The sequence below is a fragment of the Nelumbo nucifera genome, chromosome 1 (genome assembly GCF_055504915.1).
Source record: "Nelumbo nucifera cultivar China Antique chromosome 1, China Antique-T2T, whole genome shotgun sequence".
NCBI lineage: Eukaryota > Viridiplantae > Streptophyta > Magnoliopsida > Proteales > Nelumbonaceae > Nelumbo > Nelumbo nucifera.
This window is the reverse complement of record NC_142649.1, coordinates 161298347-161317412: the sequence shown is the minus strand read 5'-3', so window position 1 is coordinate 161317412 and position 19066 is coordinate 161298347. Positions and strand designations below refer to the sequence as shown.

Below are 19066 nucleotides of genomic sequence, written 5' to 3'. Positions count from 1 at the left end.
GATCAGCCCTTTACTACTTCATGCAGTCGGTTGATCTAGGGCTGCATGAGAATGCTTCAAGAAACCCTAGCCGATGCTCTGATACCAAGTAGGAATCTGTTGAATTAAAAAATATGAAAGAAAGTAGTTTCTTGAAGAGAGAAGGAAGAGAGAAGGAGAAGAAGAGAAGAAGAGAAGTTGAAAAGAAAAGAGAGCAATAATTTGGCCGCCCCCTTCACTTATTATTTATACTAAAATAATAGAACAGTACAAAGACAACTATGCCCTTATAGGGCGACAAAACATAAAACAGCATATATAACACTCAAAAACATAATAAAATTTGGACTCACATAACTACAGTGGTCCTCACCTCCTATCTAACAACTAACATAAAACATCTACTCAGAAAAACATCATAAAACTAATTAATCTTCAACAATATAGAATAAAATTTTAAGATTCTTTTTCAATTTCTTATCTATCTTGTTAATTTATTTTAACCTTTTCATAATTTTGTTTCAAATTTTCTTTTCATAATTTTTTTTCAATTTTAATCTTATCTATCTTGCTATACACTTTATAAAGCTTACACAATGAGTTTGCTTTGGTTTTTCCCACAAAAGCTTAACACTCCCTTTTCTGGTGGATGGAAGTCAGAAATGAATATTGTGCAGCTACCTATGTCACTTCCAACTTGTGCAGAAGTATTTTCTAAGGAAACGTAAAGTATAATTTCATTAACAAAAGACAAAAAACATGTACAACAAGGATGAGAGACTTGTTGTGGGAGCCAGAGGACACAAAAAAGGATCATTTGGTAAAGTGGGAGGTGGTATCAAGGAGTAGGGATAGTGGAGAACTAGGGATAGGAAACATCAAATTTAGGAACATGGCACTGTTGGGTAAATGGCTGTAGAGGTTTCCTTTGGAACAAGAGAATTTATGGCATAATTTAATTGCAAGCATTCATGGCATGGAAGACAACGGATGGGATGCTGGTCTCGATCCTAAGGCAACAAGGGCTTCTCCTTGGAAAGAAATTCATAGTTTGCTACCTTATTTCCTTCCATTGGTAAGGTATGGTGCTTGTATGGGTAACAAAGTACGTTTCTGGGAGGATGTCTAGTTTGGGGGCATTCCTCTCAAAGACAAATTTCCACCTATTTATTCTTTGTCCCTCAACAAAGGGAGAGTGATTTCTTCAGTGCTTGTTAAAGAAAACTCTTGTGATCTAGGATTAAGGAGAGGGTTAAGGGAATCTGAAATGTGCTTAGTAGATGAACTTATCTCCCTTCTTAATACTGCATTCCTAGACCTCTCTTGTTAGGACAGTAGGATCTGGTTAGAATCCCCTTCTGGCTCCTTTACATGTGCCTCTTTCTTCTCCACCCTCCTTCAATACTCACACCCAGGAGGCTCCTTTCCTACAAAGGAAGTCTGGTGTAATCCTGTACCCCCAAAAATAAGAGCCTTTTGCTGGGAGATGGTGCTCTAGAAATAATACTCAAGATAATTTACAAAAAAGGAGGCCGATTCATTGCCTTTCTTGTCCCTTTGCTTCTTGTGTGTGGAGTTGGTTTTCTTCCTTATTTGGTTGTAGGGGGACCCCTCCCCTAGATGTGACAAGTCTTTTCAACCCAAGTTTCTTCCTACTATCAAAGAAAAGGGGAAGAGTGATGTGGAAGGCAACAAGAGCAGCCACTTTTTGGTCTTTATGGGAAGAAAGGAATAACAAAATATTCCAAGGGGCACAAAGATGAACAGAACAAATCATTGACTGCGTAGCCATTAAAGTCATACATTGGCTGAAATAAGTGACTTATTTAAAGACTTTTCAGTGGATGATATACAAAGGGGTTGGTCAGCAGTGGCAAACACTTCAACCAAACAGTTTGTTCTTCGGCCTTCATGGACACTTGCAGCACAACAAAGGGTAAAATTAAATTTTGATGGAAGCTCCATGGATAATCCAGGACCCTCGGGAGCTGGGGGAGTCTTTAGGGATGAGGAGGGCAGAATTGTGGCACTATACTCTGGTCCCATAGGAGTGGGAAACTCTTTGAGAGCTGAAATTTTGGCTCTTCTACAAGGCTTGAGATTTGCCAAGCAAAGGGGATTTCAGAACTTGGAGGTGGAAGGGGAATCTAAATTGTTAATAGGGTGGCTGCAAACAAAGAAGTTGGGAATATGGAATTTTAGACAGAAAATAAGGGAAATAATCTGGCTTGGCAAGGGAAGCTGGAGTAACATTCAAATGGGTAAGGAGATCAGCAAACTCTGTGGCAAATAGCTTGGCAAAACAGGGGACATTCAGGGAAAACTTTTTTTGGGCTGTACTGTAACTCTTGATGTTGTTTTGGGGTCAACACTCTTTGTCTGAGTGGTTGACAGTGTAAGATGTTTATTTGATATCCTTAATGAAAGTTACCGTTTCCAATAAAAAAAAAAACATATACAACAAGCTGCTGTACACAGGGGGTATAACAATCATTGCCCATAGAATCCTATATCCCCACACCTTGCTTTACAAAAAGACTATCGTATACAATAAAGAAATTATAATTTCTCTCCCAAAATAATTCATTCATAGCAAGCCAAGAAAAAAAATTTTCTGGTATACTGCATCTACCAAGCTGCTTTTGTTTTTTGAATATCCTTGCATTTCTCTCCTGCCAAACACACCAAAAAACTGCTGCAGGAGCAATATTCCATGCCACCTTCCACCTCTTTCAATTCTCCAGCTTTGTATAAAATCCACCACCGATTCTGGTACAGACATGTGTCTATGGGATCCAAAACTTTGTACTAATACAGTCATTAGTTATTTGCTTAAAATATAACACCATAAAAAAGACATCAAAAGAAAAACTATAAACTGTTTTATAATCCAATGAAGGACATCATAAGAAAGATTTTATCCACAACAACATAATCATTACCATTAATGTTATTATTGTTATTGCCACCACATTTGTGATTATTACCATTATATGTAGAGATGATGAGAGTCTTGTTAAAAGAAAGTGATTAAGACACCAATAAGAAGATGCTAAGAAGAATAAGAGATTAATTACTAATACAAATGTACCTCGATTATCAAATGTCTCTGGCACAACAATGATAGCAGAATACATGTTTCTTTCAGCCTGAGGAATATGCAGTTTCTCATTCAAGATCCAGTCCCATATAACATATAGGTCTTCTAACACCTGTAATATTGCCAAGAAAGAGGGGGAAATATGAAAGTTGGAGCCAACTTATTTGTTTTCACAAGAAACACATTTCATGAGAATGTTAAAATTTAAAAACCAATAGAATGAATTCTTGTGAGTAGAATCAGATATTATGATGCAGTACCATAGATTTTTTTTATAAATGATAGAGTTTTATTAAAAAAGAGAAGTGATTACATCAAGATTTACAAGACAAACTATAACAACACAAATTACAACTGAGCAAAAAAAAAAAGTTCAGATTTATGCACCCCCATCTTCGCAAAATAATCTGCCATCCCATTTGCTGTCCGCCTTTCCCATTGAACAAAAACTGTCACATCTCTAACCAGCCATTTGAACTTTTTCATTGATTCCTTGTACTTCCAAATCACTGTTTCTGGTTCCTTCACCCTACTAGCAAAGTATCAATTTAGCTGTCTAGCAATCTGTACTCCCTGCAAGACTGCTTGGAACTCTGCAAAAACTGACTCCCCTATTCTAATCGGGCCAGAGAAAACAGCAATAATATGTCCTTTATTCCTGAAAACTCATATACCAGCTGGACCTGGGTTCCCTAAACTGCTGCCATCAAAGTTCAACTTGATAAAGCCTTCGCCAAGAGGTTTCCAAGCTACCACTGGTTTGTTCCTTGCAGTAGAACTTCTAGCTACAGTTCCCCAGTTTCTCCACAAGTCATCAAGGTTAGGCTTTAAGCCAATGTATTCCGAACCATAGATTGTTATACAGGAATTTTCAGCAACTGGTGGTTGTTGGAGTCAGAAAACTACTAGAATTTGTGATTTAGCTCCCTCACAAAATGAAACATGGAAATATGGTAGTTACTGGTCAAGGAAAATAAAAATATTATGTCAAAATTGAAAAAAAAAAGAGGTTTTACCATATTTGTCGAATTGTACAGGTGATTTTAAGCAATAGTGGAGCCCCTAGAAACATACCAACAAGACACCCCGCCTAGGCATTACCTAGGTTATGGAATTTGACAAAGAAAAACATTAATCTAGGTTAGCTTCCTAGTTTTGTAAATTTTTGAAACGTAACACATTCAATTTGGTTGAATAAATAAAAGAATGAGATATTTATATCATGCTAAGCATCCCATAGGCAGATTATCTCTGACCCTAAAGTACATGTCCTTACAATTGAGCCCAAAAGAGCTGAATCCCATCCACCCCTTGCTTGATCAATGTGTCAACCAAGATGAACTAGGAACCTAACAAATCATTGAATAAGTCCCTTGCCAACTACCTTATCTCTTTCATCATGTGTCAATGTATCAATCTTCCTTATTCATGTTCACAGCCATTCCACAACCACCTTGGATTAACCTTCTACCAACACTACTGCCCTTAGATTAAGCATTCTAACCAGCCAAAGACCTTGTAGTACAGTTATCAAGTCTGCCCTTGTTGAGTCACCAACTCCTATCAGGCCCAAATAGATTGCTCTTGTTTGTCCCTTGTTTTCTTGGTAGAAAAGTTGCTGAATAGAAGAGAGAAAGGAGAGAAGAGAAGATTTGGAGTCAAAGAGTCAGGGCTGGCGGTGCCAGCATTTCTATTTATATTAAGGTGACAAAATAAAAGAGAAAAAAAATACAACAGTGCCCTAGTAATCAACTACTAGGAAATCTCTTTGTCTGTTATAATTCAGATTAGTCCGTTTCAGATCTGAACTTAAGGTAAAAGAGAAGAAGATTACGAGAGAGAGAGAGAGAGAGAGAGAGAGAGAGAGAGGGGACAGAAGAAGAGAAGGAAAAAAAAACCTGTTCGAACCAGAGAGAAGAGAAAACTTACTCTCTTAGGTTGGCCAGGTTATATATATAAATATATATATATATATATTATAGTTTACTAAATAATAACAAAAGTCTGTTATGCCCCTATTTAAGTTGGGATACATCAGCACTAACTTAGAGACACATCACCATACTAATAAGACTCAAATGACCATTCTACCCTTATTTAGTCGACACTAACACCCCCCTCAAGCTGGAGAGTATATATCATATAGTCCCAGCTTGTTACATACGTAATCCACTCTTTCCCGACCCAACCCTTTGGTGAACAAATCTGCCCATTGGCTCCCTGTATTAACATATGCTATACTTATCATTCCACTAAGAACCTTTTCTCTCACAAAGTGACAATCAACCTCTATGTGTTTTGTTCTCTCATGAAAAACTGGGTTAGAGGAAATGTGAGCTGCAGCTTGGTTGTCACAATATAGCTTCATCAAAGTGGCAATTGAGTACCCCATCTCCTGTAGAAGATTTCTCAACCACTAGTTCACAAGCTATATGTGTCATGGCTCTGTATTCAGCTTCTACACTACTTCTTGCCACCACAGTCTGCTTCTTACTCTTCCATGTCAGCAAGTTACCCCAAGGAAAGTACAATAACCTGTAGTAGACCTCCTGTCAAATATAGATACAGCCCAATCAGTATCTGTATATCCCTCTATTTCAATATTTCCTCCACTCTTATATAGCAAGCCACGACCAGGAGCTCCCTTCAAATACCTTACAATCCTTAGGACCGCGTCCCAATGTGGAACTTGAGGATTCTGCATAAATTGACTCACCACACTAATTGCGAATGAGATATATGGCCGAGTGATGGTTAGATAGTTTAGCTTGCCCACCAACCTTTTGTACCTTCTTGGATCTTCAAACTCCTCACCTGTATCACTACTCAACTTGACATTCAATTTCATGGGTGTTTCCGCTGGTTTGGCACCCCACAAGCCTATATCCTCCAATAGATCAAGAACATATTTCCTCGGGCACAAATTAATACCATCCTTGGACCTTGCCACTTCTATCTCTATGAAGTATTTCAATTTGCCAAGGTCTTTTGTTTGAAAATGATCATGCATAAATGTTTTCAACCTATCACTACCAGTAATAACAATATCATCAACATAAACCACTAACAAAATCTTCCCTGCATTAGAGTCACAGCTGAATACTGAATGGTCGACCTGACACAGTTTCATGCCAAACTTCTTCACAACTTCACTACATCTGCCAAACCAAGCACGAGGGAACTGTTTAAGTCCATAAATAGCTTTCTTGAGCCTACACACCTTACCATCCTCCCCCTGAGCAACAAACCCAAGTGGTTGCTCCATATACACCTCCTCAAGAAGATCACCATGCAAAAAGGCATTCTTAATATCAAGCTGAAACAACAGCCAATCATGCATAGCAGCTAAAGAGATCACAACACGAACGGAACCAATCTTGGCAACAGGAGAGAAAGTCTTTGTGTAGTCAATGCCATATGACTGTAAATAACCCTTGGCAACCAACTGAGCTTTCAACCACTCAACATTACCATCAGGTAAATACTTTATCGTATAAACCCACTTACATCCAACAACATGCTTACCAGGAGGGAGAGTGGTGAGATCCCACGTATGACTATGAGCTAGAGCAGAGAGTTCTTCCATCGCTTGATGCCACCATGGAGAGATAAGGGCTTCCTGGATATCTTTAGGGACAAAAACAGAAGATAACAACAAAACAAACTGTCAATGGGAAGGGGAACGGTGAGAAACAGAAACATAATTAGAGATAGGATGAAGGGTGCAACTACGTTTACCTTTCCGTAGGGCAATGGGAAGGTCAAGGTTAGAAACGAGGTGTGGTGGTGCTTTAGAAACCACTGTCGGATCCATCAACGGTAAAGAAGCTAGAGGAGCCGGTGCATGTCGATGCGTATACACTTGATGGATAGGTGGTCGTGCAAGAGGGAGTGGCACCGGAGGCAAAGACTTAGTCGCAGCTGGAACAAGTGGAATGGGGTCCGCAATAGGAACTGAAAGCGAATGTGGAGAAGGAGACGATGAGACATCCAACCCAGAGAATAACAGGACAGACTCAAAGAAAGTAACATCAGGACAAAAAACAACATCGAGAATTAGGATCATAGCACTTATACCCTTTCTGGGTCCTAAAATAGCTAAGGAAGATACACTTAGTAGATCGTGCGTCCAACTTGTCTAGTCCAGGACCAAGATTATGCTCAAAGCATACACACCCAAAAACCCTAGGGATGAGGAGAAAGGGAGACATTGTAGGAAACAACACAGAGAAAGGAGACTGACCATCAAAAATCGACATAGGCATACGGTTAATAAGGAAGCAGGATGTAAGGACAGCATCAATCCAAAGCGGCGTTTGGAGACATTCATATGGTGCAACAAGGACCGAACAGTGTCCAAAAGATGGCGATTCTTCCGCTCAGCCACCCCATTTTGTTGAGGGGTGTAGGAACAAGAGGTTTGATGAATAATGCCATGATGGTCTAAATATTGCTGAAAAGGTGTAGAAAAATATTCACGGCCATTATCAGAACATAGGATCTTAATATATACACCAAATTGAGTGCGAATTTCAGCATGGAACATTTGGAAAATGGAAAATAACTCACTTCTTTCTTTCATAAGGTAAAGCCAAGTCATTCTTGAATGATCATCAATAAAAACAACAAAATACGTGTAACCATTATGTGACACAATTTTAACTGGACCCCAAATGTCCAAATAGACCAAACAAAAAGGACTCGACACACGACTATCGATTCTAGGACTAAAGGAAACCCGATGGTGTTTCCCATACTGACACGACACACAATCCAAAGTAGAAAGACAACTCAATGCTGGAACAATTTGCTTGAGATTCTTCAGAGACGGATGACCAAGTCTACAGTGCCACTGTAGAGGAGAAAGAGAGGACTGAAGAGTTGTTGACGAACCACCACCACCATCAAGATAATACAGTCCACCAGCTTCATGTCCTCCACCAATCTTCATCCCCGTCTCGAAATCCACAAAGACACAAGATGAAGGGAAAAAGGTGATTGAGCAATTAAGAGATTTGGTCAATTTACTAACAGACATAAGATTAAAGGGAAACTTGGGAATATACAAAACTGAAGACAAAGAAAGAGAACCATTGTTAACATTACCAATACCACAGATGGGAGAAGTGGAGCCGTTAGCAAGGGTAACATTGTGGGGTGAAGAGGATGAAGTAAGGGAAGAAAACACATCGGGAGTCCCAATCATATGATCGGAGGCTCCAGAGTCAATGATCCAAGGGGGGGGGGGGTTAGATGCCAGACAAACCATACATGAGCGGACAAGCATAGCTATACTTAGCTAAGAAGTAGTCTGGATTAACTGCTCATATTCATTACGTGGAACACTCAGCATCTCTTGCCCGGAGACATCTGTCTGGTCAGCCTGGTGATTCTCTGGTTCCATACTACCACTGGCCATTGCATGATTTGCCCATGTTGAAGGTGGGCCATGTAGATCATAGCAGAAATTAGCAGTATGTCCATCCTTGCCACAATGTGTACACCTTCTCGGACCATTACTACGTCCTCTACCACGAGCCCCCCCTGAATCCCGACCTCTAGTACATCCACCACCACAACTATACATGAATCCACCTCCACCACCACAACCATACACATGTCCACTACCACCACCACCACGGCTGGACTAGACTGGACTGGATGAGTTACTCCTCTACCACCACAGCCACCCCCTCTGGCCACCACAAGGGCAGACCTATGTGATATGGTGGGGTTCACTGGAGGGCTAATAGAAATCCTCCGAAGATGGGCAAACACCTCATCGAGAGAGGGGAGGGCAGACCCACCTAGTATCTGAGCTCTCACCGGTTCATATTCAAACTTTAGTCCCACCAGAAATCTGGTTACATCAAGTTGCTCTCTCTGTTGTTGCTGAATTTTAACATCAGATGTAAGGGGGTGATACACACTCAACTCATTCCTCAAAGTTCTCAAACTAGCATAATACTCTTCAAGACTTTGGTTACCCTGCTGCAGACTAAAATACTCTTGATAGAATTGATATACTCTAGTGGTGTTATCCTGCCCTAAGTAAAGCTTCCTTGCATGATCCCAAATTTCCTTGGTTGTGTCTAAGAACACAGTTTACACTAATCTTAGGTTCCATACTGTTCCACGGCCAAGTCATAATTTGTGCATCTTCTTGCTCCCAATCACCATACTCCTGGGAATCAATTGGGGATTTTTCTTCTCTTATATGCTCTACTTTCTTCTTGGTTCTGAGAAGCACTTCAACAGATTTGGCCCAAGGCACATAATTTTCTCCATTCAATTTAATTAAGGTCATTTGTACATTCAAGTAGTCTTGAGGGATCATAACTGATTTATGTTCACTATCTCCCATGGCTGGAAAAAAAATAAAAAAACTCTTCCCTTTTTTTCTCTCAACCTGCCTTATCCAGTAATCACCACGCTGCACTCCAACAAACATCGTACTTCACTCCTATAGTTAATCACTCACCAATATACGACTGACCATTGCTTAAACATACACTGTCAGCAATGTTAATCCCCACTATTATTACCTTTGGCACCTCACAAACACATCACACACACAAGTAGCACTTCAGCATTCCATACGACTGATACTAAGCCTTCGGCCCATACTAAGCCTTCAACCTTCCGCTTCGACAAGACCCCCCTGTCAACTAATGTTATGCATCTTTATTCTTCTTAATATAAAAGATTTTTATTAAAAATAAAGAAAAAATGAGATCCCTCCTTACTCTTCATCCTCCTCCTCACCCCCCCCCCCTCTTAAGGAGTCTTACACCTCCTTGTGTTCAGAACACACCTCACGCCTCTAGGTAGTGGAACACCTCGCGTCATGCCTCCGCGCTTTTAAATATTGATATATACTTTACTAAATAATAACAAAAGTCTGTTGTGCCCATATTTAAGTTGGGACACATCAGCACTAACTTAAAGGCACATCACCATACTAATAAGACTCAAATGATCATTCTACCCTTATTTAGTCGACACGAACAGTCTAGTAGTCAACTACTAGGAACAATCTTCGTCTGGTAGTTGACTACTAGGAACAGTCTTCGTCTAGTAGTCAACTACTATCAACAGAATATATTATTTCAACAATCCGCCTCAAGTTGTGACATAGATGTCAATCATGCCTGTTAGTGTCAACTATATAGGAGCAGTTTTGTCTTTTTATTTATATTAGGTGTGAGGTGTAATGTTTAAGGTGTGAGGTGTAATGTTTAAGTTGAGAGATGTGTCACATACTTAAGTAGGGACATAACAGTCATTTTGTTTTATTATAGAAACCTATAAATATTAACCTAGCCAACTAGAGAGAGATTTTTCTTTCATGTTCGAACCAGTGTTTTCTTCTCCTCTTTTCTCTTCTCTTCTTCTTCTCTCTTTTTTCTCCTTTAATCTCTTTCTACTGCTGTTCCTAATTGAATACTAGTGCAGATCTGAACTTTATCATGGTATCAGAGCTGCTGCAACAAGTTCAGATCTGCCCAGAATTTTTCAGCGCCAATTTTTCTAGGGTTTTCAGTCGGGTACAGGTTTGTTTTGTAGTGTGCAGTATGGGTGTTATAGTGTGATTTGAATGGATGATTGACTGCAGATCTAGTACTAGGTGTGTGGTGTGGATTCGGGGGGAGGGGGGATGTGATGTTGAAAGTGGAGGATAACGGTAACTGTTACTAGTGTGTAGTGTGGTGAGAAGTGAATTAGGCATGTGACATACAGGTGAGTGAAGAAGGAACAAAAAATTCAGATATGGGAGACAGTAGTGAACACAAGTCTAGTGTTATGGTTCCCCCTGATTACCTGAATGTTCAGATGACTTCTATCAAATTGAATGGTGAAAATTATGTGCCTTGGGCGAAATCTATAGAAGTTTTTCTTAGGCCTAAGAAGAAAGTGAAGCATGTAAGAGAAGAAAAACCTTCCACTGATTCTTGGGAATATAGTGATTGGGAACAAGAAGATGCACAAATTATGACCTGGTTGTGGAATAGTATGAACCCAAGAGGTCAAGATTAGTGTGAATTTTATGTTCTTAGATACACCCAAGGAGATTTGGGACCATGCCAAGAAGCTGTACTGTGGGCAAGACAATACTACTAGAGTGTATTAACACAATTAGTACTTTAATCTGCAGCAGGGTAATCAAAGTCTTGAGGAATACTATGCTAGCATGAAGAATCTTCATAATGATTTGAATGTGTACCATCCCCTCACTTCTGATGTTAAGATTCAGCAACAACAAAGGGAACAACTCAATGTAACCAGATTTTTAGTAGGGCTGAAACCTAAATATGAACTGGTGAGAGCAAAGATACTAAGTGGGTCTGCTCTTCCCTCTCTAGAAGAGGTGTTTGCCTATCTGTGGAGGATTTCTGTTGGACCTACAGAGAACTCTAATATCTCTTATTGGTCTGCCTTTGCAGTGACAAGAGGAGGAGGTCGTACAGTCAGAGGTGGAGCTCGAGGAGTTCAGCCCGGTCATAGTGGTGGTGGTGGACCCATGTATGGTCGTAGTGGTGGTGGTGGACCCATGTATAATCGTGGTGGTGGACATATTGGAGGCCGAGATTCAGGGGGAGCTCGTGGCAGAGGACGTAGTAATGGTCCGAAGAGGTGTACACATTGTGGTATGGAAGGAGACTATAAATTTTTGTCATAATTTACATGGACCACCTTCAACTTGGGCAAATCGTGCAATGGCTAGTGATGGTAGTTCAATACAAGATATTCACCAAGCTAATAAGATGCCTTCTACATCTACGGATGCCTCCGAGAAGGAGATGATGAGTGTTCCACATGATGAGTATAAGCAGTTTATCCAGGCCACGTTTCAACAGAATACAGCTACCCTTGCACATTCAAGTATGGCTTGTCAGGCATCCAAACCCTCCCATAGGATTATTGACTCCAGAGCTTCCAATCATATGACTGGGACTCTAGTTGTGTTTTCCTCCCTTTCTCAATGCTCTACATCACACTCTGTTACCCTTGCTAATGGTTCCACCTCTTCTATATGTGGCGTTGGTAATGTTGACATAGATTCTTTATCCATGTCCTCAGTTTTGTACATCCCCAAATTTCCTTTTAATCTCATGGTTGTTAGTAAGTTGATCAAATCTCTTAATAGCTCTATCACCTTCTACCCTTCTTCGTGTGTTTTTCAGGATCTCAAGAAGGGGATCAAGATTGGTGCAGGGCATGAAGCTGGTGGACTGTATTATCTTGATGGTGGTGGTGGCTCGTCAACGACTCTTTAAACATCTCTTTCTCCTCTTCAGTGGCACTATAGACTTGGTTATCCGTCGCTTAAAGCAATTAAGTTACTTGTTTCGTCATTGAGTCGTCTTTCTATTTTGGGTTGTGAGTCATGTCAATTAGGGAAACATCATCATGTTTCCTTTAGTCCTAGGGCTGATAATCGTATGTCGAGTCATTTTTCTTTAGTTCATTCAGACATTTGGGGTCCAAATAAAATAATGCCATACAATGGTTACAAATACTTTGTAATTTTTGTTGATGATTATTCAAGGATGACATGGCTTTATCTTATGAAAGACATGAGTGAATTGTTTTCCATTTTCCAAAAATTTTATGCTGAAATCCGTAATCAATTTGTTGTGCACATTAAGATTCTTCATTCTAATAATGGTTGAGAATACTTTTATACGCCATTTCAGGAGTATTTGGAACAACATGGCATTATCCATTAGACCTCATGTACCTACACCCCATAGCAAAATGGGGTGGCTAAGAGAAAGAACTGCCATCTATTGGGAAATATCCCTTCCCTTTTGCAGCATATGTACCCAAACGTTTTTGGAGTGATGTGCTTACATCTTGCTTCCTTATTAACCAGATGCCCACACCCATCCTTGAAGGTCATTCTCCTTCCACCATTTTGTTTCCTACCTTGTCTCTGTTTTCTCTTACTCCCAGGGTTTTTGGGTGTGTGTGCTTTGTCCATAATCTTGGACCTGGAATGGACAAATTAGATGCACGATTCACTAAGTGCATCTTCTTTAGCTATTACCAGACCCAGAAAGGGTAAGTGTTATAACCCAATTCTCGACTTTCATTTGTGTGTCCTGATCTTACTTTCTTTGAGTCAGTTCCGTTTTTTTTTTTTTTTTGGGTCATGTGAATTCCTGTTGAGGACCCCATTCCTCTTGTTCCAATTGTAACTAAGTCTTCGCCTCCAATGCAGCTTCCTATTGAACAGCCACCCATTCGCCAAGTGTATATGCATAGACATGTACCAACTCCTCCTCCAGCTTCTTCACCATTGATAGATCCGACAGTTGTTCCCACACCAGCCCCACCCCCTGTTTCTAACCTTGGTCTTCCTATTGCCTTGCGGAAAGGTAAACGCAGTTGCACACTTCATCCCATTTCAAATTATGTTTTTGTATCTCACCTTTCTGCTTCCCATCGCTAGTTTGTTTCTATGTTGTCTTCTAATTCTGTTCCTACGGATGTCCAAGAAGCCCTTGCCTCTCCGGGGTAGCGCCATGCAATGGAAGAACTCTCAACTTTGGCTCATAATCATGCGTGGGAGCTCACCACGCTCCCTCCTGGTAAGCATGTTGTAGGTTGTAAGTGGATTTACATTGTTAAGTATTTACCTTATGGTAGTGTAAAGCGGTTGAAAGTTCGACTGGTTGCCAAAGGTTATTCTCAAATGTATGGTATTGACTACACCGAGACCTCTCCTGTTGCTAAAATTGGTTCAGTTCGTGTTTTGATATCTCTAGATGCTATGTATGATTGGCCTCTATTTCAACTTGACATCAAGAACGCCTTTTTACATGGTGATCTCCTTGAGGAGGTTTATATGGAGCAACCACTAGGGTTTGTTGCTCAGGGGGAGGATGGTAAGGTGTGAAGACTAAAGAAGGCCATTTGTAGACTTAAACAGTTCCCTTGTGTGTGGTTTGGTAGATTTAGTGAAGTGGTAAAGAAGTTTGGCATGAAACAGTGTCAAACTTCTAGATTTGACACTAGGAATAGTATACTGCTAGTAGTTGACTACTAGCAACAAAATACATTATTTCAACATTCCTCACCACTCCACCTATGCCTAAGGGTCTTGGGTTTCCAATGTTACACCCATCAAAATTCAGCTTTAAGCATTTGGGGTTGGGGCTTAAAGGTATCCATTGAACTATAATTGCATCCCTTGTTGCGGAATAGGCTACCATCGAACTCCATGCTCTAGATATATCATTCATAGCGAAATCAGCAAACATGTTCAACGTCTTCACCCAATGCACTACTTTAATACTGATGATTTTAATAATTACTTCCTTGCTACATTTCATTCCATGGAATATTTTGGCATTCCTTTCTTCCAATACCAATAGGGTAGAGGGTGGTGTGCCTTGGTGCAATGGTTAGGTTGCTCCATTGCAACCTAGGTGACCAGGGTTCAAATCTTGGAGACAGCCTCTCTATGTATCTGCAGAGGAAATCTGTGTACATTTGTCCCTCCCAGACCCACCATTGGCAGGAGCCCTGTGCACTGGGCTGGCCTTTGTTTCCTTTATTCCAATAGGGTCCATACTACCATTTCCCCGGCGGTGTACCACCACAATATTTTTCCCCTCAGCAAAATAAGGAAAATCAAGTGCAGCAACCTTGTCAGTAACCTACAGGAGGATTTGACCTACAACCAAGAAGTGAGAAAAACCATTCCCAAACACTACTAGAAAAGGAACAAGAGATTAATAAGTGGTAATGGTAAGATGTCTCACCACCTGAAAAACATAAAAAGCAAATATGTAGGGAAAAGCACCAATGTTCTGAAAATTGTAATTGTATGATAAATCAAGTGAAATTTTAATAAAATCAAATTGTGAATCATATCGTAAATTGTAAGGTGTAATAAGTATAATATTACATAAGTACAAGTAAAATCTAAACTTCATTTTGCACATTATAACTAGCAAAGGCCAGGAAGAGAAACGAGTACCTGCTGCATGGGATAATGTTGAGAAACATTGAAGTGCCCTCTTCGAATTGGGCGGTGTAAGCAATATGGCTCAGTTGGAGAAATCTTCAGAGCTTCTTCACCACAAATAAACTCTCTAAACTTATATTGGCTCAAACTAGGTTCTTTACCATCATCACTTTCAGGCTGGTTACCTTCAGCCTGGTCCAAGGGTTGATCTTTGACACCCTCATTCTCTGAACCTTCTGCAGAAAATTGTTAATTAAAATTTCCAACAGAATCATGAAATAAAAATTGAAACAACTCAAAATAAGAACGTATCATTGCAAGTCATATTAACTGACCATTCTTTTGTGTACAACTTCCAAACTCTACAGACTAAAACTTAAATCAGGTTGCATGATCAATGCAGTAGAACAGGTAACCTCAAGAATAACAACTCTCTGATTAAACTACTCTAGACATTTCAAGACAGGAAAAAAATAAATAAATAAAAAACAAGCAAACAACAACAACAACTAAGATCCTATGTGAAGAACCAGTGGAAAGCAAAACCCCAAGACCATTGAAGAGCAAGTTGTAGATACCCATTCCTACATACAGGATTCTATAAAATTGAGATCAGAATACTAAGGTCAACTTAACCCAAGAACAAAAACTAACTTGACCCATGGTGAGAAAACAAATGACTCTGGGGGATTTCTAAAAAACCAGATAAATTGTGGCACACGATCATTAAAAGCATTCATGGTGAGAATACAAATGGCTGGGGTGCAAGTTTGCATGTAAGAGCAGCATTGCCTTCTCCATGGAAGTCATTATGTTCTCTCCAACAGTAATATAAAATTCTGGCTTGACCTTTGGTGGAGGAATTTACCTCTTAAAGATAAGTTCCCATCCTTGTGCTCTCTCTCAACTTGGTTTCTGGAGGGCATTTTCATTGGCCCTACCAAACCAAACTCTAGAATTTGGATCCTTGACTCTTCAATTACTTTCTCTTGTGCTTCCTTTTTTATGGCATTTCCTCTGACTCCCATCATGCCATAGCTTGCCATGCTAAGGCCATTTGGTATGGACCATTACCACTCAAGATCAGAGCTTTCAGTTAGGAGGTCTTTCACAATAAAATTAACACTTGTGAGGCTAAGAGCCTTTTGGCATCTCTCACTCCATATTTGACTCCTGTGCAAAGCAAATGGTGAAAATACTTTCCACCTACTAAACTCCTTTACTTTTGTGCCTGTCATTTGGAAGTAATTCTTGTCTTTGTTTGGTTGCAGGTAGTCACCTTAAAGCAACTTGGGTAACCTGTTTGAAGCCTCTTTTTTTCCTTGCCTACAAGGAAGAAAGGTAAAATCATGTGGAGATGTATAAGAGTTGCAGTCTTGTGTGTTTCAGCTGAAAGGAATGCCATGTCATTCATGGACAAAGAAAGGGATATTGAGGAAATCATAAATAACATCATTATCAAGGTACTCTCCATGCACCAAACAAAATTTTGATGGGTGCAGCCTAGGTAACCCAGGGACTTCGGGTGCAGGAGGTGGGATCTGAAATTGTGATAGGTACCTACTTGCCATGTACTCAGGACCCATTGGAGTGGGGGACTCGACCAGGGCAGAGATGACCACTATATTACTAGGGCTAAGAGAGGCAAAATCACTCAAGTACAGAAATTTCATAGTTAAAGGGGACTAATGGATGGTCACAGGGTGGTTCGGAAGCAATTAGGAGGATTCTTGGAAGTATAGAAATGCACTTAGGGAGGTAAAAGAATTAAAGGAGTTGGGAGCAAGTATTAGGTGGAAACGTCAATCTGCTAATATCCTATCTGATGGGCTAGCAACAGGAGGAAACAAGAGACCAAATGTTGTGGGATCTATAGTCTCCCAAGAGGAGCTTGTAATTGGCAATCCAAATGGTAATTAGCTGAGACTACCTACTCAGATTATAGTCCGCTATATGTATATATGTATATAAACTAACTTGACCCATGGCAGATCAGGCATTATTCAGGATGGAGGGCCAACTCCTAAGGAAACATCAGTCCAGAACATAAACAAAGCTTTACTCCCATGACTAGAGCACCTAGAACCTTGCAACATGGTGTTTTATCACTTTTTAGCAATCTAGCTGTAACTTGTAATCATAAAGCCAAAAAATCGATAACTCCAAAAATGTCCTGAGACTGGTTTTTCTTTTGATTGTTAAAAGGTCCAGGATTGTATTCATATAAATAAATAAATAAAAGCCCAGTGATCCTTTCCACTGTGTTGTTACTCTTAATGTTTATCTTATCACAAAAACAGGAAATTTGCAGCCCTCCAGCAACTTGGAGAGCTCCTAAATTTGTTGGATTACACCCCTTCCCCCCACACAAATTTGGTTAGCATCTCAAGGCCCCTAACAAGAACGGTATATATATATATATATATATATCACTATAAGGGTTATGAGCATACTCTGATTGTCAAGTATTATACATCACCAAATGGCAAGTAGTATCAATGTTTTAAAACGGGGAGGCGTGACGCGAGGCGTTCCACTACCTAGAAGCGTGAGGCATAATTCAGAACGCAAGAAGCGTAAGCCTCCCGAACACAAGGAGGCGTAAGCCTTCTTAAGAGGAGGGGGGGTTAGGAGGAGGATGAAGAGGAAGGGAGGATCTCATTTTTTCTTTATTTTTAATAAAAATCTTTTATATTAAGAAGAATAAAGATGCATAACAGTAGTTCAAAGGGAGGGTTTTGTCGAAGCGAAGGGGCAAACCATTTTCTTTCCCCTTATCTTTTCTTCCCTTCCCTTTCCTTTTCTTTTCCTTTCCTTTCCTTTTTTCTTTTTCTTTTTTTTCCTGTATTTTCATATCAGGTGTGCATGAGGCGCACGCCTCTAGAACGCCTCATGAAAAAAGCGCAAGAGGCGTACGCCTCTTGCACCTGAGGCGTATGCCTCAGAGGTATCAACGCCCCTGGCATACGCCTCAGGGCGTTTTGGGAGCGCCTCACCTGGAGGCACCTCCAAGCGTACGCCTCCCACGCCTTTTAAAACACTGAGTAGTATTGCTATGTCTTTTCCCTATTGTAAATAATTATCTTTTGTAACAATTTGAGTTATAGGTCAATAATCATGTATTTTTTGCAAATAAAAAAACAAATTGAAAATTGCCTCTCCAAAATTGCAAAGATTTTGTAAAATCATCATCATCATCATCTAAGCCTTGTCTGAACTATATAGGGTCAGCTAACAAAACTTTTGCAAAACCAAAGAGCAAAAATCTAGAAGTGTCAATGCATGCATTTTAGTAATCAAAACATGCAATTGAAACCAAGAATGGTCTTGACTCCTGAATGAGTTTTTAATTATTTATTCTTGAGAGGTAACTGGTATAGTATTAACATAAAGGAGTTTACCTTTGCACCTTCCATGAAGGACGTAAATACCCCACCAATGTACACATAACCCAGCATTGTATTTAAGGTTTGAAATCTTTGTCAAGCTGATAGTCAACTTGATTAAGTGTTCAACAGTGGAGTGCTCAGAAGGAATGTGGAGTGAACCTGAACTCAAAGTACAAAGAAGTTAAAGTGCCCTTATGCACACTCTAATGCTACTCTTTGTGTCCAACACCGGGCCTACATGTGTCCCATGTAAGTGCTTGACATGTAAAAAAGCTCTATGGAGCTGTATACCACACATCAAACTTCTTTTTCATAGTGTTTTAAAAGCGCAAGGGGCCTTTTGCACCCAAAGCACAAGAAACAAGGCAAGGTGCGTGCTTTTTGAAGCAAGGCACAAAATTTTTATATTTTAAAAAAAATGAAAAGAAATGAAAAAATTCAAAATAAATAAAAAAATATATAAAAATGCAAACTTAAATTTTAAACTAAATGTTTTAAAAATCCTATTAGTTCAAATTAAAATACATAAGCACGTATAAAATATATTCAAAGTGAAAATGCCATAATAAATCAAACATAACATGAAAAACATATTCAAGCACTCAACAATTCAAGCATATG

At 39.7% G+C, this 19066-nt stretch overlaps 1 protein-coding gene across 1 annotated transcript in view; it reads right to left on the bottom strand.

The window, feature by feature from the left end:
* The window catches only part of ARP9 (actin-related protein 9), an 81342-nt gene that overhangs the window by 45417 nt on the left and 16859 nt on the right, over positions 1–19066 (bottom strand). The window contains exons 7-8 of the mRNA XM_010276516.3: positions 15069–15292; positions 3071–3191 (exon numbers count right to left, since the gene is read on the bottom strand). Coding sequence (XP_010274818.1) covers positions 3071–3191; positions 15069–15292 — 345 coding nt within the window. The remainder of the gene's footprint in view (positions 1–3070; positions 3192–15068; positions 15293–19066) is intronic.